Source organism: Sitophilus oryzae, unplaced genomic scaffold (genome assembly GCF_002938485.1).
Source record: "Sitophilus oryzae breed Bouriz unplaced genomic scaffold, Soryzae_2.0 scaffold_907_pilon_pilon, whole genome shotgun sequence".
NCBI lineage: Eukaryota > Metazoa > Arthropoda > Insecta > Coleoptera > Curculionidae > Sitophilus > Sitophilus oryzae.
Window position 1 is genome coordinate 1,887,663 of NW_022147536.1, and position 21,524 is coordinate 1,909,186.

At 35.6% G+C, this 21,524-nt stretch overlaps 1 protein-coding gene across 1 annotated transcript in view; it reads right to left on the reverse strand.

Moving 5' to 3' along the window:
• The window catches only part of LOC115890693 (excitatory amino acid transporter 2-like), a 153,370-nt gene that overhangs the window by 40,843 nt on the left and 91,003 nt on the right, over positions 1 to 21,524 (reverse strand). The window contains exon 4 of the mRNA XM_030910996.1: positions 19,962 to 20,138. Within this exon, the coding sequence (XP_030766856.1) occupies positions 19,962 to 20,138 (177 nt within the window). The remainder of the gene's footprint in view (positions 1 to 19,961; positions 20,139 to 21,524) is intronic.

The following is a 21,524-nucleotide window of genomic DNA, read 5'->3' on the forward strand; positions in this document are numbered from 1 at the left end:
TCAGTGTACTTCGTTCAGTTACATGTGCTGTGTTTCCCATCGAAAAGTAGAAAATGCCAATGCAGATGAACGTATTGTAATTATGATAGAAGTAATTCCAAGGGTGAAGTTTATTATAATTGGTGGAAGTAATTCCAAGGGTGAAGTTTAGTATAATTAGTGACCTGTTAGCACCAACTTTTTTATATGTAGATACGGTTTTGAGAATAAATCGGTTGAACGACACCCAAAATTTAAAGGAAGTATTTGCATACCCAGAATATGCCCATCAGGGGTTATATAGCTCAAATTTCCTTTAATGGTAGGCAATTATTCAATATAAATCTTTTAAGTGACTGAAAATAATAAATAGTTTACAATATGGTATATCACTAAAAATATATTACTTTTAGGTACACAATTAGGGCCCGATACATTTCAAAAAAGTAGAATATTATTTTTATTTAAATGGTCAAATAACAGAATAAATAGTTCTTTTTTTTATACTACAAAAATAAACCATAGAATACAACAGTATTTAAAAAAATAAATAAAAAGTGATGTTCCGGCCGAGATTCGAACTCCGGTCTCTCGCTTCCTAGTTTTCAAGTTCAAGTTTCAAAGCATTTATTGAGAATGTCTCCTTAAATACAATAAAAAGGTGCTATATACAATATATACAATAAATAAAATAACATGATAAGATGGTATGTTGTTCTTCTGACGAAGCACTCAACCACCTAAGCGAACCCTGTGAACAGGGGGGCCGGTGTTTGCCCTAGGTAGCTTTTTTATTGACCGGGCGAGGACTGCATGTTCCGCTTTTGCTCACACATGCATTGGGAGTATAGAGGCAATGCCGACGTGTTTTATTTTAATAATATGTTGGTTACTTAAATCAGATCCGTAGAATTGGAGGAAAAAACTCTTAAAAAACCTTCGTAATATCTAGTAGATTTTTTCGGTAATTTTATTGTTTATGTTTAGTTGTGATGTAGTCCTATTCTGCAACTGATGTACATATTTTATATGTACACGGTTGAGAGTAGTCTGAACTTAGGAGTGATTGATGTTACGTTTTGTGTGTCTTTGTGGTCAGCGTCTATAGTTATTTAATTTATGCTCTGAGTCTGAGAACATTACTCACTATATATAGGTAGCCGTGAGTATATCGGCAAATGTTTCATATTTATCATATTGTGCTGCCTTTGTTGCGTTATATTTGATGTTAGGGGCGAATTATAAATTTGCGTCTTGTAAAATTTTTGTCCTATTGTGTCGATAAATTCGTTTATTGTCTCTAATCCAGTATTTTCATGTAAATATGCAGTATATCTGTCATATCCGGTGATTTTCCTTAGTGTCTTATTTTGTAACCGTTGTAGTCGCAGTCTTTGTTTATTTGAGATCTTAATCCATACTGGGCATGCGTATGTTAGGGTAGGCCTGAGTATAGTTTTATAAAAAGCAATATTTTTATTATCTACCGTCATATGCGATCTAGGTGACAGTAAAGAATACAATTTCTGTAATGCTGCGTAAGTCTGTTGTATCCTATAGGTCGTATTTGATACGAATGACAGCCGCTTGTCAATTTTAATACCAAGATACTTGACACAGGATTTTGGCTGAATAGCTGTACCATCAATTTTTAATGGTTCATGGACAGTTACGTTACTAATTTTCTGTGTAAGAAGTAATTGTTCCGTTTTTGTAGAATTGATCTTTATTTTCCACTTTTCGAAATAAGGCAATAGTCTCAATAGGTGATACTTCAGTTGTTTATTGGCAATATTCACGTAGTAAGAGGAAGCATATAAAACAGTGTCATCCGCGTATTGTCCAAAGTTTGTATTTGGATATCGAGGAATGTCAGCGGTATATAAAGAGTATAGTAGTGGTGCGATTACTGTGCACTGTGGGACACCAGCGCGTATAAGTTTTTGAGAAGACAGAGAATTGCCCACCCTCACTCGGAAGTAACGACCTTGGAGATAGGATTTTATTAGATTTACAATATGTAGGGGATAATTATGTATAAAGGGGAGCTTGTAAAGAAGACCTTCATGCCAGACAGCATCGAAGGCCTTCTCCACATCCAGAAATAAGGCTAGAGTAGACTGCTGTCGCTGGAATCCCGTCTGTGCATCGTGTATCATTCTTGCAGCAAGTAAAGTGGTGTTGTGTCCGCCTCTGAAACCGAATTGTTCACTAGGCAATGTTTTGTTATTTTCTGCGTGTTTTGTTAGTTGGTGTAATATAAGTTTTTCAGATACTTTTGCCATTGTATTCAATAATGCTATAGGCCTGTAGCTTCCTGGTTTCGTTGCATCTTTTCCTACTTTATATATTGGTATTACTATTGCTTCTTTCCAGGCAATTGGAAAGTATTGGATTCGGACAATCGCATTAATCAAATACAGCAACTGCACTTGTGATTTTCTCGGCAATTTTTTAAGAAGTAAGTAGCTAATACCATCTGGACCAGGCGCTTTATTGTTTGAAAAGCTCCTGATTGCCATTTACTAAGTTTTTATGTGATATATATGTGTCGCGTTTTGCTTGTTCGTCCATTTCCGATCTAGGTAGATTAGTAATGCATTCATCAATATCTCGCTGTTCGTTAGTTGTACTTGGTCGTGGAGTGTGAACTGTTGCAAACTGCTTAGCGAACATCTCGGATTTCTGTTTGTCGTCAAAAGCTTCTATGTTATTGTCTTCCAATGTCGGAATAGTCCAAAATGTTTTAGTCAGTATTTTTGTCATTTTCCATAGAGAGTTGTCTCTTATATTTAGGCCTTGTAATTTAGTTTGCCAGATATTATTTTTGTGTTGAGCTATTTTTAGAGTAATCTGTCCGGACAATAGATTGAATTGCTCTCTATCTTGTGGTCGTCTATGTCTTTGCCATATTTTTCTTAGGTTGTTCCGCGCTTTGATTAGGTCCGTTATTTCTTCAGGTAAGACGTGTTCTCTAGGCCTGATAGCACTTTCTTACCAATGACTGCTCGAGCGTTTTGAATTAAGTCAGTAAAACGCTCCACCTCTCTATTGATGTCCTGTGCTGTGCTTATATTATTGTTTATTTGAAGATTTTTTGATTGATAAAGATTTTATATTGATCCCAGTTGGCATTATTGTATGTCCATGCTAGGTTGGTATAGTTTTGTGTGTTAATATTACTTGATATTGAGAAAAATACCGGAAGATGATCGGAGTTAAGTTCATTTTTTGTGGATAGTTGGATATGATGAGTAATATTTTTTATTAATACTATATCTATATACGTTGGGGTCATGCCATTGAGGGGTATATGGGTGGGAGTAGAGGTGTGTAAGAGCGCAACATTATTGTTAAGCGTATATGTATATAGGTTTAGTCCACTAGTGTTATTTACGTGATTTTTCCAGGCTATGTGTCGCGCATTTAAATCACCCATTAATAATACTCGAGGGAAAGGAGAAATAAGATTGTCTAAGTCATTGTGAGTCAGTGTGTTGGATGGAGGGTTATAGCATGCAACAATATGAGTATCATCACTTAATTTGATAATGATGTGTTCTACGGAACTTTGTAAGTTAATGTTTAATAGCTTATGTGGTATACGTGCTCTTACTAATATTGCTACACCTCCTCCGCGTCTTTGTGTCCTGTCCTGTCGGTGGACACTAAAATGTCTAATTTTTATACGGTCTATGTCAGTAAGTTTAGTCTCACTTATGCACATGATATCAACTTTGTATATTGATAAGAAGTGTATAAGCTCGGACATTTTATGTCTTAGTCCATTGGCGTTCCACAGTACAATGTTCAGTTTAGTCATTATTTGTCAGGTGTAAAATTTAGTCTTGTTGGCGTATTATGTTGTATTTAGTGACTTGGTTTTGTTCAAAGCCAAGCATAACCCTAATCACTTCCATACCCGTGTGAGCATTTTTTAGGAGTTCCTTCAGCGATGCCAAAGCTCGACTTAACTCAGTAAAATTAATCATACGATTTATTTCTTCAGCATCTCGAATGACATCGCTGTAGGAATTCATAAAATTGTCGGCGTTAAACATACCTTCCTCTCGGTCTGTTTTCGCGTAGTTTGATCTAGGTGGTTGGGTGCTACGTTGTTGTGTAACCGTTGCTGCCTCTTGTTCTTTTCTTCTGTTTCTTTCTTCCCAGGCGTTGACTGTCGGTGGTGGTGCTGAACGGTATGTCTGTTTTTGGGGCCCTGATGTTGCAGATTTTCTGTGTTCTAAGTTTTGTAGTTTTTCCTTATATACCGGACATTCCGGGTTGGCTGCTGTATGATCTCCATTGCAGTTTGCACATTTAGCTGGTTGGTCTAGGGGTTTTGTACAGTTGTAGCTATAGTGGTTTTCGGCACATTTCACACATTTTGGGGCTCTTCTACAGTTGTTGGTTGTATGTCCCCAATCTTGACATCTTCGACATTGTATGATTATTCTATCATTTTTGCGACGTTCCCAGTATACTCTAGTGTATTCGATAACGCTTGCTTTTTCGTTTAAATACTTTTAGCAGACGTTTTTATTTGTGGTAACCATAAATAGCGGGTAGTTTTCGTTCTTCGTTTTCATTTTATAGACTTCGTTGATTGGTATTTTTAATTCATCTTTTAAGGTTGCTTTGATATTTTCCGTGATAGTATCTTTGTGGAGTCCGCGTAGTACAAAGGCGTGTGAGGCGTTGTCTCTTGGTGTATATGTGTGAAATTCTATTCCTGAATTATCATTCTCTAAGTATTTCTTCAGATTGTCATAGTCTTGGATATTGTTGGTTTGAATGACTGTAGTATTTATATTATACTTCAATGAAAATTCTGCTTTGATGTGTTCTTTGAACTTCTGGATACATGTTTTGTGATCATTGATTGTTCCTTGGAGTACAATTGGGGGAGGTTTTCTCTTTTTCGAGGTTTTGATGTTCTCAAAATTTTTCTTAAACGTACTTTTTGATTTTCGTTTTATTTCGGTTTCGGTGTCTGTTTCCGAATCTGTCGAAGATAGATTTTCGTCATTATTTAGTCTACCGATTTGTTTGCCGTAATGGCTGTTTCACCGAAAGCGTTCATTTTCTTTATTTATTAATGCAGACAGTGGTACTGTGATTTTTGGACTCACAAATAGATCAGAGCTTACTGAAGCAGTGTCCATTTCTCTCGTGGTAGTCTCTTCGTGTTTCCCCTTGGTTATTTGGGAGGTGGATGTTTTTGGCTCAGTATCGGAGATGCCATGCAATTTTTCTAGATGCTGCTCGATTTCTTTGAGGGTTACACTAATTGCCTCAGTATCAACCTTTTTTGACGTGGCGTTCTTTGTGATTGTCAGTACACTTCTAGCGCAATGTTGACAATTGCGGGTTTTGATGTTGGTTTGCAAGAGTTTTACAAGCTTATTTGCCCTTTTCACTATTTTGCTGGTTGTGTCCTGGGTTGGTGCCGAAGATCCCTTGGTGTTAATATTATGGTCGAGGGTCATCCCCCCGATCCAGGAAACATTTGAGTTAGATTCAAATGAATCTATTTTGAATTGTTATAAAAACAAATGCAGTAAAAAATAAATATTTCTTTATCTTCGCGCCGCGCGAGGTAGATAAATAAATCGGTGCAAAAAACACTCGCAAGTGGCCCTGAACACTGCGTCCGCACGGTACCGCAGCTAGTAGGCGACTAGTAGGCGACGATTTTGTTTTTTCTGTATTTACTGTGAGACCCCATTTAGCATATTCTTCAATTATTTTCCGCACCATATATTCCATGTCATCTTTGTCGTTTGCAGTTATGGCCTGGTCGTCTGCAAATTGCAAGGTGTATAGGCATATGTCATTTAGTTCTATACCCATTCCGTTACATTTTCTTTTCCATATATGTAAGGCCTTGGCAATATAAATTTTAAATAGTGTTGGAGATATACAGCAACCCTGTCGGAGCCCTTTAGTGATAGAAATTTCCTCTGAGAGACCGTTGACCGTTTTATTTGTGATTTTCCTCCATGGTAAAGATTTTGTACAGCTTTTTATCAGAGCTGCGTTAATTCTTGATTTTGTGCAATACTTCCCATAATTTCATTATTGGCACTGTATCATATGCTTTTTGTAGATCGATGAATGTTATATGAACTTCCTGGTTCGTTGCAGATTTCTTCTCGATGATCTGTTTCAATGCAAAGGTATTATCTGTACATGATCTTCCACTTCTGAAACCATTCTGCTCTTCTTCTTCGTAGCTGGATTATTCCTCTTCAATTAAGTTCCTCAGTATCCTTCCACAGAGGCGACTCATAGTGCTGGTGACCGAAATTCCCCTGTAGTTATTGGGATCCTTCCTTGAGCCTTTTTTATATATAGAGGAGATATATGCTTTTTTTCCACTGTTCAGGTACTGGATGACCATTTAAGCACTGGTTAACTATGTTTGTTAACATTCTAAACAGTTTTTTGCTTCCAGATTTTATGAGTTCCGCATATACTCCCTCTGGGCCACATCATGGTACAAAGAATACAAGGTATGATCGATAGCGGCTCCAATTTCGTTCAGTTTGCGCATACCACCTGTGACGTCACTAGGAAAATAATGAATGAATAAAAAATAAAGAAAGTTGACAGGAGATCTGCATTTTTGAGGTTATAGTTAAATTGTTTATTTTTAAGACTTTTAGTTCGTTTAATTTAATAATTACTAAAACCAGCAGTTCCAAAAATATATTTAAAATAATAATTATCTATTAACATGGATTTGGACGATAATAGAGTAAAATACTAAATTATTATATATTCAAATTGTTTAACTGGAGTTTTAGTTTGCGATGTTTATGATAAATAATTTTCATTTATTGCCTCTGAATTCACATGAGGACAGAGATGAGGATATCTATGGAAAAGTAACCACAGAGGAATTGTTACATCATTTAAAAAATGTTGGAAAGTTTATTGTTTCCCATCGAAAGTAGAAAATGCCAATGCAGATGAACGTATTGTAATTGTGATAGAAGTAATTCCAAGATTGAAGTTTATTATAATTAGTGGAAGTAATACCAAGGGTGAAGTTTATTATAATTAGTGACCTGTGCTTCTTTTTTTATATGTAGATGTTTCTGGTTTTGAGAATAAATCAATTGAACGACACCCAAAATTTAAGGAAGTATTTGTATACCCAGAATATGCCCATCAAGGGTTATACATATAGCTCAAATTTCCTTTAATGGTAGGCAAGTATTCAATGCAAATTAACTTTTAAGTGACTGAAATATTAAATAGTTTACAATATGGTATATCACTAAAAATATATTGCTTTTAGGTACAATTCAGGGCCCGATACATTTCAAAAAGTAGAATATTATTTTTATTTAAATGAAGGTATTGTACTAACAATCAATCTATATTAATAACGGAGATTAAAAATAACAGAATAAATAGTTCTTTTTTTTTATACTACAAAAATAAACCATAGAGATACAACAGTATTTAAAAAATAAATAAAAAGAGTGATGTTTCGGCCGAGATTCGAACTCCGGTCTCTCTTCCTAGCCCAACTCCTTAAGCATCTGGCGTCCACAGTAACTTGCTTAGCGATAATTCAATGACGGTATATAAACAAAAAAAACAGGTTTATAACAATATCTTGACGATTTGAACTGGCGCGCGGAGCGTGCTGACCAATAGCGCCTGTTATCACCTGTGACGTAGCGACCAACCTGCGCAATATCATACCTTGCATTCTTTGTACCATGGGGCCACATGCTCTTCCATTCTTTAAAGACATTATAGCGGTCTTTATTTTGTTGGTATCCACGTAGATTTCCTTGTAAATAAAATTAATATTGAATATGTCGATATTAATGAAATTGCTATTCTAAAATCTGTATCTTTTGTTCGTAATTTTTGGTGTTATTAAATTTTGTAAATATTCAAAGTCGGGCCTAGCCATTCTTGTAAAGTTTTTGAACTGATCATAGCCCTCCTCAGACACTAAGTTGTTGCAGTAAATTATATCGATTTCTAAAAAATTTGGGTTTGCCACCAGCAACGATGTTTTCGATTTTTCTTCTTTTTAATAATTAAGTTGTGCATAACAATGACTGCAGCCTCGACTATTTCTTGGTTGTCCATTCTTTGCGCCAACATAACTCTGCTGTACGCGCACAAATGGATCACTTCATTCGTCGAAAAATAAGTTTTTAATTTGAACGGAGCCTAGAGCGCGAACGAATGCCGTTAGTGATTATTTAATTAATTTGGTTTGTAGCTTATTTTACTTATTAAATATTGGTAAAAACTAGTCCATTATGAAGATTATTCTAAACCTTATTATGGGTTATTTATTTATTGATGTACATCTTACAACGTATAATAAAAAATAACAGGGTGCTATTGATGCACAAACTAATAATCACAGAATTTAAAAAAAACTAACTTTGAAATGGTATAATGTGCTTATCAGCCAAACTTACTTTTCTGACTGCAGTTATAATAAAGGACCTTTATTGTCACATTCTCGTTCAAAATAAAAAAATTCGGGAAGCTACTTCCCTTTGCTTCGACTCTTTAAATGTTTCGGCATATTTTCAATTTCAACACACAATTCCAAGAAATGCAATACAAAAACTCGAACATTTAGTTCTTAAAAGAACTGTTTGTGTTTAAAAGTGCAATTTACAAAAAAAGACTAGGAATGTTTTTATATGTTAAATCCTTTTGCAAGAGATAAAATGTCGTCCTGTCCTGTCAAATTTAATTAAAGCACGGAACAAATTAAGGGAATGGACCCGAGTGAGACTCTGTCCGTCGACGAAAGGAAGTCGATCCACTGGCAAATCCACTTCCACAGAAATTGAAATTAATTGACGTGCCGGTTGAGATTTTGCGGTAGAGCGGCGGTGCTCTATTTCATTCTGGAGCGAAGCTCTATCACGTCAGGGACCGCTCTAAAAATAAAACTAATCTGTACCGACCATTCGAATCATTACGGTTTAAATTGCTTTAATACTCGTCACTATGAAGGCATTTTAAATCGGAATACAACCTCAGAGTAACTATTTACTACTCATTATGAGATAATTGAAAATGTCCTTATCTCATATTTAGTTCCTTGCTTAGAAAAGAAAATAGTTTAATTTGTTAGAGTTATAGTTAAGCAAACTTTCCAGTGTATATTTATAAAGCGTTTAATAAGTCAAAATTGACGATTACCTAGGACGTAAATGCTAGAATAGCAAAGAAGGCAACAGGGGTTAGGCAGGGATTTGTCTTAGCGCCTCTCCTATTCAACATATTCATGAGAGCGCTCTCCAATATAGTGGACAATAAACTGCAGAAAAGAGGAATGGGTATTAAATACAGATACGATGGCTGTTCAACATAAAAAGACTTAAAAAGAAAAGTAAACACGTACAAAATTCATCACAGAACTACAATACGCTGATGACTCGTTACGTCTTGTAATTGCTCTTACGTAAAACGTTAGAGCAATTACAAGAAATGCTGAACACATAAACTCCCGGAAAATCACAATAATGCTATAAAAATCGGAGAAGAACTATTGGAATACGTAGCGGAATTCAATTGTCGGAAAAGGTCAATCTCGACTCTGAAATTCAACACAGGATTAGCAGCGCCTCTAGAGCATTACGGAAATTAAAAGACAGGGTTTTCTACAATCATGACTTGAGCACAAAAACGAAACTTGCAGTGTATCGAGCAATAATAATCCCCACCATGTTAAGGTGCGTATTCATTATCCGCACGAACGAACGAACGAACGAACGAATGTTCGCTAGTGGTATGGACGGGGACCGCACGATAGAACCGCACGAGAAGACCGCACGCATTTCTTCATTCGCGCGCCAGTTCAAATCGTCAAGATATTGTTATAAACCTGTTTTTTTTTGTTTATATACCGTCATTGAATTATCGCTAAGCAAGTTACTATGGAGCAGTGCATAAGGAGTCGGGCTAGGGAAGCGAGAGACCGGAGTTCGAATCTCGGCCGGAACATCACTTTTATTTTTTTTAAATACTGTTGTATTCTATAGTTTATTTTTGTAGTATAAGAAAAAGAACTATTTATTCTGTTATTTTTAATCTCCGTTATTAAATAAATTGATTGTTAGTACAATACCTCATTTAATATAAAATAATATTCTACTTTTTGAAATGTATCGGGCCCTAATTGTACCTAAAAGTAATATATTTTTAGTGATATACCATATTGTAAACTATTTAATATTTTAGTCACTTAAAAAGTTAATTTGCATTGAATAATTGCCTACCATTAAAGGAAATTTGAGCTATATAATCCTTGATGGGCATATTCTGGGTATGCAAATACTTCCTTTAAATTTTGGGTGTCGTTCAACCGATTTATTCTCAAAACCAGAAACTTCTACATATAAAAAGAAGCAGAGGTCACTAATTATAATAAACTTCACCCTTGGTATTACTTCCACTAATTATAATAAACTTCACCCTTAGAATTACTTCTATCACAATTACAATACGTTCATCTGCATTGGCATTTTCTACTTTTCGATGGGAAACAATAAACTTCCCAATATTTTTTAAATGATGTAACAATTCCTCTTGTGGTTACTTTTCCATAGATATCCTCAACTCTGTCCTCATGTGAATTCAGAGGCAATGAAAATGAAAATTATTTACCATAAACATCGCAAACTAAAAACCTAATAAACAATTTTATACCGAATATAGAAATAAATTCAGTATTCTACCTATTATCGTCCAAATCCATGTTAATATATAATTATTATTCTTAAATATATTTTTGGAACTGCTGGTTTTAGTAATTATTAAATTAAACGAACTAAAAAGTCTTAAAAATAAAAAATTCTTAACCATAACCTCAAAAATGCAGATCTCCTGTCAACTTTCTTTATTTTTTATTTATTCCTCATTTTCCTAGTGACGTCACAGGTGGTATGCGCGAACTGAACGAAATTGGAGCCGCTATCGATCATACCGTGTATTCTTTGTACCATGACGTCTAAACGCCTTTGATGTACCGACTCGAAGCGGATGGTCGAGCGCACGAACGAACGAACGGCCGAATGCGTTCGGTCCCCGTCTAAATATACCGCACTTTCATTCGTTCGTTCGTTCGTTCGTTCGGATAATGAATACGCACCTTAAATCTGAAAGCGCACGCAGGCGAACGCCTTTGATGTACCGACTCGAAGCGGATAGTCGAGCGCACGACCGAACGAACGGCCGCATGCGTTCGGTCCCCGTCTAAATATACCGCACTTTCATTCGTTCGTTCATTCGTTCGTTCGGATAATGAATACGCACCTTAAATCTGAAAGCGCACGCAGGCGAACGCCTTTGATGTACCGACTCGAAGCGGATGGTCGAGCGCACGACCGAACGAACGGCCGCATGCGTTCGGTCCCCGTCTAAATATACCGCACTTTCATTCGTTCGTTCGTTCGTTCGTTCGTTCGTTCGGATAATGAATACGCACCTTTATATGGAAGCGAAAACTGGGTGCCGTATCGCCGACACATGAACGCATTAAACAAGTTGCAACAGAGACACCTTAGACAATTCTTAAGAATCAAATGGTTCCACCATGTCTCAAACGTATCGGTCTTTGAACAAGCTATAGCTGCGAGATCATGCAGTCATGATAACTAAATCCCGCTTAAGATGGGCTGGTCAGGGATGCAGGATGCAAGAAAAGCCTACCAAAATTTCTTCTTTACGGTGAGCTTGTGGACGGTCAGAGGAAACCGGGTGGACAACTCAAAAGGTACAAGGATGTTTTCCACGAAAACTTAAAGATGATAAGCATGTAGAATCAGTAGGAAGAAGCAGCGCACAATATAACGCAATGGAGAAAAATTGTAAACTCAGGCGTGCGGAAGAAAGATAACATCACGTATCGGGCTTTTCAGTCACAGAAAAGCTCATGAAAAGAAAACGCCTTGCGTAACCATGCATCTTTTGGTGCGTGTCAAATACTCGTCAGCAAGTAATGGCAGTAGTAGTAGTAGTAGTAGTGCCTACGAAAGGAATTTCAAGAATGCAGATACAATATTGGAGTAGAGGTGGGAATTCTAGTTCCCTGGGAGGAACTAGTTCCTTAGTTCTAGTTCCTCCAGAGGAATAGTTCCTTGAAGTAGGTCTTTAGTTCACAATAGTTCCCGACTAACATTGACATCCCCCTTGCTTGCTAATGCGTTTCGTTGTCAGTCAGAACTATTCACAGTATGATCATGTACGGAGAGATAACGAGACGTGTAATTGTGTATGTTAAAAACATATAGGTAAGTTTTATTGCAGATAAAAAAAATAAAAAATGCTTGCTTCATCCACGTTACCGTAGATGGAGCTAAGAAGGCTTAGGTAGGGTATATAAAAATAAACAAAATAGGAGTAGCGGAAAAAGGGGCCAAAAAACCCTACATATATGCTTATTCTCTAAAATTAAAAAAACTCAAATCAGAATTTAAAAAATTATATCATAAATCAATTGGAGCAAATATTACAAAAATTTTACGAAAAATTGGTTTTTTCCTCACTTCAAGTTTTTTGGTTTTGTCTAAAAATTCAGAATATCTACTTCGTTTTATAATATATTTCTTAATTTTAGGGACCTAAATTGAAACATTCCCATAAAATATTTAAAAAACAAACTAAAAATCAAAAAGAGTATCCGCGACAAATTTCTGTGGTAATTACGCCGCGCCGGCTGTATCAATAGACAAGGCCGAATCCATCGTCGTCGCCTTGTATTATATCTCGGATCTGCCGACTGAATAGATTCCCGTGAACTAGTCTTTTAATAGTTCCTCTATATCCGGATCCGATAACATACGGCTGGCACTCCCCACGCCTGCCTAGCATCAATCGCGCTGGCTGATCCATACGTAAACTAGTCCTTTATTTAGTTCCTCTAGTTCCTTTAGGTCCGGATCCGATAACATACGGCATACGGCTGGCACTCCCCACTCCTGCCTAGCATCGATCGCGCTGGCCCGATCCGTTCGTACGTAAACTAGTCTATTTAGTTTAGTTCCTCTAGGTACGGATCCGATAAGGTACGGCTGGCACTGGCACTCCCCACTCCTGCCTACCATTGGGCTACGCGCGCTAGCCGATCCGTCGCATATTATTCTATATCGGTCACAGTCTCGATCTCGGAATAGGTCCTGAGGAACTAGTTCTTTGAGAAACCAGGAACGAAAGTTCCTTTCATTCCGGGGTCGGAATAGTTCATTGGAACTAGTTCGTTCACGAACTACACACCTCTATATTGGAGTATAATCAATCCACGTGGACTCTCCACGTATATAATACTCCAATTATACTCCTATGTCACAGCAAAACACACTCCTCCCACTCATTGCATTAGCCGTTTGGAAAATTGTAGAATTTCTATTGACGGGATGCATCGTCTAATTTTTGTACAAGAACGATAGTAGACCGAGCTTGGAGAACAGGCAGTCGTTAACGGTAAAATAAACAGTTGCGTGATTTTATTAATTGTTTATTGTTTTTCTTCTAAATTTTTTAATTTTTATAAAAAATATGTCTAATTTACGCAGAAAAACGTTGAATAAAATAAAACTGAGTTAGTATTTTTGAAACTTTTGTATAAGTAAGTCTAAAATGCCGTAAATGGGTGCCATAAATCTAAAATAGTTATGGCACGCTCATGAATTGTCAGCTAACAGAAAATTTCATTTCGGATGCCCCGTATAGTTACAGAACCGATCGACATACTGTAACTGAGATTGTGCCCTTTCAACCAATTCTATATGGACTATACCGGGTGCGTCTCAAAAGTGGCTCACCCCTATAACTTTTTTATTTTTTCAGATAAAACAACGAGATTTGGTATGTAAGTATATGACAGAAATTGGGATTGATTGACGTATTCAATTGTTTTCGGTCACTTCCGGTTTCATCGAAAATACCTACAACTTTTGATTTTTAAATGGCACCCTCGGTATTTTTTTACTTTATTCGATAGAAAATGACACTGTAAATCGAATGACATATCATATGTCAACTTTTGACATTTTGGCATATGGTTTATTTGAAATTATAGCATGCGGTTCGTAACGAAAATTTGACTCGAAAGACACAGCGTGTGGTATCAAATTATTCGTAAAAAATGCTTTTTCCAAATATGCTAATGAGCCACCCTCGTTCCATTTGAAAAAATTGAGATATCATTAAAAATACGATTTGGCTATTTTCTAACCGGCCAGGACAAAACACTAAAAACATTAGACGATCGAATCTATTTTTTCAAGGCTCCTTGATTAAGAATTAGTGTATTTAACATAGCCATGGCACTTTAGATTGAAATTTAAAATACAATTTTTTATTAAGTGAGAATGTCAAAAGTTGACATATGAGATGACAGTCTATTCAAAATGTCATTTTCTATCGAATAAAGTAAAAAATACCGAGGGTGCAATTTAAAAATCAAAAGTTGTAGCCATTTCCGGTGAAACAAGAAGTGACCAAAAACAATTGAATACGTCAATCAATCCTAATTTTTGTCATATAATAACATACCAAATTTTGTTTTTTTTTATCTGAAAAAGTAAAAAAGTTATAGGGGTGAGCCACTACTGAGACGCACCCGGTATAGCATATAAAAATCTTAGATTTATAAATTATTTTTCTGGCCTTCATTATCAGAAGTTACATATGCCAGGGGTTAAGATATCTCACATTTTTTATATACTATAATTAACTTTTATGAATCTACTCATAAATTATTAGTAGGTAAGCAAATAATATGATATTTATAAGATAAATCTGAGTAAATTAACAGATACATTATTTACCTAAAATTAATATCAATAAGCTTAACAATTCTTCTTAACAATAATTGATCTTGCTCAAAAATTCCGGTTTATTCTTTTTAACATTTCTTTTTGATTTGTTTCGGTTCACCTTGGCTTGGAACGCGTTATTGAATAATTTTATTGACATCTAATGAATAAAACATTGTTATTCTTCGAGATATTACTTAATATGTTATTACACAGTAAGCGAAGTGCCGCTTTTTAGATTCATCAAAATGTATGTGTATTGTTTGATGTAAATATGTCTAAAATTAGCCATGCGCGGTGCTTGTCAAGGCAGGGGCGGATACAGGGATTTATTTTAGGGAGGGCCCAAATAAAAAGTAATGTAGAATATGCTATTTAGGGAGCCATTTTAAACCCAAAAGCCTAATTTTTAACCAAATTCATACATTTTAGGGGGGCCCGGGCCGCGTAAAGCCATTCCCCCGTGCAGTACAACGCCTGGTTCTAGTGACCGGTGTTGTGCCGGTATGGAGAAAAACATATTAAAATTGCTCTAGGCTGAGACAAAACCCAGTACAGTACAACGCGGTCGTTATATTTTACATTAAAGAAAAAAATTGGGGTTGTGTTTTGTCTAGTTTAAAGTTTCAAAAATATTTTACCTTTTTCGAGGAAAATTGCTAATATTTTTTATTTGCTACTCGCATATCAAATGGTTTGTAACTTTAGACCTTATTTTTCAAGATCCGAACGTTAAAGTTATTCAGAGGAGCGTGTTTGATTTTGTATTAAAACATAATATTTTTGATCAAAATGTAACGTACTAGTCTAGAATTGACCTCCGCGGAGCCGAGTGCCTTTAGGCGCCGCTTGGCTGTCTCTGAAGATGGCCAAAGAATGATTTGTTCTTTGTTGCCTTATTATTTCTTCTACACAATAGTGGATTGCCGTTATTTCTGCCTGGAAAATTGTGACATCCTTAGATAGGCTTACGTGGAAGGATCTCCCTTGTTTCGACCCTACTATACCAGGTTGCCTCAGCTTGAATGGGTACACCTTTACTCCAGTTTTCCCTTCCTGGTATGGTTATATTAAATTTGTTGTTGAAGCTATACCTAGTAGCTGTTGCATCAATTGGTAATCCCAATACTTTGTCTGCTTTTAGCTCTTCGATTAGCTTCTGGTTAGCAGCACTATACGTTTGGCTTATGTGCTTCTGACCGTGAATTAACCTGTGCATGACAGATCTGGCTTCGCCTTGTATGAAAATATGTAGTGGTGGTAAGTTCCGAATGAAGCGTAAGAGAAACTATCATCAAATCATATTCAAATTTAGAATGCCACTTTATCTAAAGAAGAAAACATTCAACAAATGTGTACTACCGGTCATGACCCATGCAAGCAAAACCTGGACGTTTAAAATGAACATTATAAGGAAGCTGCAGGTCGCACAGCGCTCAATGGAACGAAATATGCTGCGAATAACCAAGAAAGATCCTAGAAGAATACAGAGAATACGACAATGTCATCCACAGAATCAAATCCCTCATGTGACAATGGACAGGACACCTGGCAAAAAGGACGGACAACAGATGGACCACAAAAATTTCAGGAGGAGTTTCGATAAGGAGGGGTTTCTCGAATCTCAAATTCCAAGAGGGTGAAAACGCCCCTCAAATATTACAATATCTGTTATTTTTAAACGGTTAGTCTTTCGGGAAAACGTTTGAACAAGCATAATTTATTTGTTTTTTTTTCATATTTTGAATTTTTTTAAAAAATCATACAGGGTGTTCCAAAAAGTTGGATAATTTCTTAACCACGATTCTGCTTAAACTGCTTAACGTAAAAAGCTTATTTTTGGCAAACGGATTTTTCGAAAGTCAAATTCCAACGAGATGAAACTACCCCTCAAATATTTCCAAGTTATATAATAATATCGCCATATTGTTTTTTCTCATGCTGACAAAAATGTGAGAAAATTTTATCCAGTTTGTATGTTAATGGAAATTCTTGCTTTGCTTTATCATCACCATTACAAATGATTAATTCGACGCGAACGAAGTCGCTGGTACACGCTAGTATTTATATACAAAATTAATAGATATAAAGTAATCCAAAAAGTTAAGGATATTGTGTTTTCGCTAGGAAGAAAAATTTTCAGAAAAAAATGTGTTATAATTATTAGTACCAATGTCGTTTGTGTTTAAAAAAATACTGTTTGTAAATAGAATGCGGAGTACCTCAGGGCTCAGTGCTAGGTCCTATTTTGTTTCTGTTGTTTATCAACGATATTGCTAGTCTGGACATCAGTGGTAAAATCTGTCTCTTTGCGGATGATACTTGTTTCACATGGAGCAGCCCGGACACCACGGCACTTCATAGAACCATTTCCAGTGACTTAATCAACATAAAAACATGGTGCGATTCTAATTATCTGTGTCTCAACGTCTCTAAAACTAAAGTCTTATCATATAAAAGTACGTTGCTACCTTTTCAACTTGATAATACCACCATTGACGTCGTTGATTCTGTGAAATTTTTAGGCCTTGTTGTGGACAACTATTTAAAATGGGATTTGCAATCGATGCTTTAGCTAAAAAATTAAGTTCTGCCTGTTTCGCACTTAGATCAGTTGCTAATGTGCTTAATTTGTCAACATCTAGGACAGTCTATTATGCCCTTTATGAGTCGCATCTCCGATACGCACTTCCATTCTGGGGTGCGTGTTGTGCGACTCAATTTGAGCGTATCTTCAAATTACAAAAGAGAGCTGTGCGATATTCACTGAGGCTAACCAGTTGTGCTCACTGCCGGGACTTGTTTAGAAGATATAAAATATTAACTCTTCCTTCCCTATTCATACTCGAATCCGTCTGCCTAGTTCGCAAGCACGTATCGAGTATTTCTCTAGAGCCAGTTCATGGCTATCCAATTAGGAACGCAGAGCATAACATGTATCTGCCAACCCCTCACTCTGAGTTAGTAAAGAGTTCCCAATTGTACAATGCAAAAAAAAATGCACTATCATCTGCCATCTGAAATTAATTCCATTTCATCCTTTCCTGCATTTCGCAGAGCCTTGAGATCATACTTACTGGAGAAAGCCTTTTACGCGGTTAACGATTTTTTTATTAATATCTAGGGTTCTAAATTTAACACACATTCACTAAATTTAAGAAATGATTTTGTTTTCTATCCATTTAAATTTAGTATTGACATTATATACAGTTGTTTATTTACATGTATGTTTATATTTTATTTATATTTAATTAAATAAATTTTTGACAATGTACAATTTCTATAATTGTATAAAGTATTGTTTTAGTTTTGTATGTTTGCTGTTAGTTTTATATGTTTTTTTATTGTTAAGTGAAGTTTTGTATGTTTTTTATATTCTTTTTTTTTTAGGCTTTGTCAACAAGATTGTTTAATTTTTTATGACAATAAAGCAATTTCTTTCTTTCTTTCTAAACATAAAAAATTGTACCCAAACAATTAAAAAGCATTATCATCAAAAATGTACATTTAATTTTTGTTTAGAATATAACTTGTTTGCGTGTTGCTAAGCGGTAGTTTGCGATATTGTGGTTATTCTGTCATCGATAATATGAACAGACGTCATTTAATAATAGAGGAAGCAAATTATTGGGTTGGTTCTTGGCGGTGCGCGACAGATCGGTGTGGCTGATCGATTTAAAGTCACCTAAAGTGTAATTTCTAGACTTGAAAACCGATTTAATGAGACTAGATCTGTCATGGAGAGGCATAGAGAGGGTCGACCAAGGTCGACAAATGCTAGGGAGGACCGAAGCTTACTGAGAGGAGCCAGGATGGATCCTGCAAGAAACTACACGTTACTCAGCCAGGACCTTTTGGCTGCCAGTAGGGTACGTATTACTCCTCGGACGGTCTTAAGCCGATTAAAAAAGGTTTACATTGCTATAGGCCTATAAGACGCCCTCCGTTGTGTTATAAAGCTCAACGTTTGCTCTGGTGTAATGAAAGAGCTAACTGGAATGATGAGTGGCAACTGCGATGTTCAGCGATGAAAGTCGCTTTTGTCGTCGTACTGACAGACGTACAGTTCGTGTGTGGAGACTAAGAAATACAAGACTTAACGTGGAGGGCGTCTTATAGGCCTATAGCAAAGTAAACCTGTTTTTTTTTAATCGATTTAAAACCGTTCGAGGGGTAATACGTACCCTGCTGGCAGCCAAAAGATCCTGCCTGAAGAACGTGTAGTTTTTTGCTGGATCCTTCCTAGCTCTTCTCATTAAGCTTCGGTCCTCCCTAGCATTTGTCGACCTTGGTGTACCCTCCCTATGCCTCTCCATGACAGATCCAGTCTCATTAAATCGGTTTTTAAGTCTAGAAATTACACTTTAGTTGATTTTAAATCGATCAGCCACATCGATCTGTCGCGCACCGCCAAGAAGCAACCCAATGGCTTGATTTGCTTCCTCTACTGTTCAATGACGTCTGTTCATATTTCTGATGACAGAATAACCACAATATCGCAAACTGCCGTTTAGCAACACGCAAACAAATTCTATTCTAAACAAAAATTAAATTTACATTTTTGATAGTAATGCTTTTTATTTGTTTGGGTACAAATTTTTATGTTTACAAACAGTATTTTTTTAAACACAAACGACATAGGTATTAATAGCTATAACACATTTTTTCTGAAAAATTTTCTCTCTAGCGAAAACACAATATCCTTAACTTTTTTCGATTAATTTACTTAATTTTTCGTTTTTTACCTCTCGACAGTAATACAAAAAAAAACAGCTTGGTACAGAGTAACTGAATTCAAAATACAAAATATTATCATAATGACGTATTTAGGCATTGTTTCGGTAAATGCGAATACACACTGTGTTTTGAAAATCAACTGATGTTTAAAAAAGATTCCACAAATGTTATGCAGTTTGTATTTATATATTGCGTAGTTTATAAAATGTAATCTCTATTAATAGATTTTACTTAATAAGAGATTACTATTATACAATGTGTGTCAAAAGATTCGCAACAATTGAGATTTAAGAAAATATGCCATACCCCCCCCCCCCCTGAAAAATGTGCAACACCTTTAACGTCTATTTAATAGAGCACTAATTGAAAATTGAAACCACTAATTTATTTCACTAATTGCGCGGTTCTGAAAGTTGCAAATCTACTCACCTGACTAGATCTAGTAAGGTGTCTTGAGTGAGTACGTGTCGTGTAAGTACCCTGCTGGAGTCATCTTCGCTGGCTGGTTTCCATGGGAGTGCACCCACACCAGGTCGTATCAACACCACCAAGATGATACCCAAAATCACAGCGCATATGGTGGTAGTCGCATAATATAATATCGATCTGTAACAAAGAAAACGGGAATCATAAAGTCTCAATAACCTCGGGCCATCGCTAGAAATTGTTTAAAAAATCATCAAAATCTACTAGAAAAAAATATACTGAACTTGACCAAACCAAACCAAACCTTAAAATACTTGAAAATTTTAGGTTGGCGGCAAATTTAAAACAAAGCAAATTAAACAGTTTTTCAGTGTTACAAAAAAAAACAACGGTAATATTAAATTTACTCTAAATACTTCAGTTTATGTATGTTAATTATTTTAAAAATGATAAATTTTGGCAAGAGTCCAACCACTTGTTTAATAATAATTTAAACTCATTTTCTTGTTTCGCTACAATGAAAAAAATATGTAGACAGATAGTAGTTTTAAAGAAGAAATAAATTAGACTTAAGTGATGTAAAGTACCGTATGATCGAATAAAAACAGCGTCAGTTATGGCTATGAAATGAAGACCGCTGTCATTTTGTATGTAAATTTATATGGGAAATGTCATCGATTGTCATTTCATAGCCATCGCTGACGCCGTTTTTATTCGATCATACGGTATAAATAACTTTATACGTTCTGTCGCATAGAATGTTTGTTTTACTTTGATTAAAATACACCTTTACAACGTCTAAGCACAGATTTATCCCCTCACCTCAAAAATTACGTAAAATGAAACTTAAAAATATGGAAAGAGCGTACAAACTCCAAAATCTCAATTTGAAAATAAACAACTGTGGTGTTATCAAATCAAATCTTGAAAACCGAAAACTGATATACAGGGTGGTCCGAATTGTATTCGGGAAACTTCCGCAGCATATTCTACAGATAAAATTAAGTAAAAAAGTTCATATAAATTTATGTCCTAAAATGCTTCGTTTCGGAGATACATGGTGTAGTAGTTTAACATATTTATTTCGATTTTTTCCAAATAATTTCTGAAGTAACGTCGATATTTGCATAAAAATTGGCGTCTCGGTGTTTTTTAGAAATGATAAATTTGATTTCGATGTCAATGTGATTCCTATTTGTAGGGGGCGCCACCTACATATGATTTAATTGTTTTGAATTGAAAAATAATAACTTTTCGCCCGTACCTGTATAAAACTATTGAGTGATATGCATTTACGACGTTTTTTGCGTAAAAAAGGTCTCTTGGTAAAAATCGCTACGAGCAATGGTTCTCGAGATATTTGGAATCAAAATTATCAATTTGTATAATTATGTCATCATTGACATAAATTAAACATGTTAACTAAATAGTTATTAGACTGAAATCATAAATTTGCAATTATTTTGTGTCAAAAGTTCAATTGAAACTATTTTATCCTCATTTTGTCGAAGTAAAATTTTATTAATTTAAAAAATAAAAAGTTCCAAAATTTTTCATGTCAGCCAA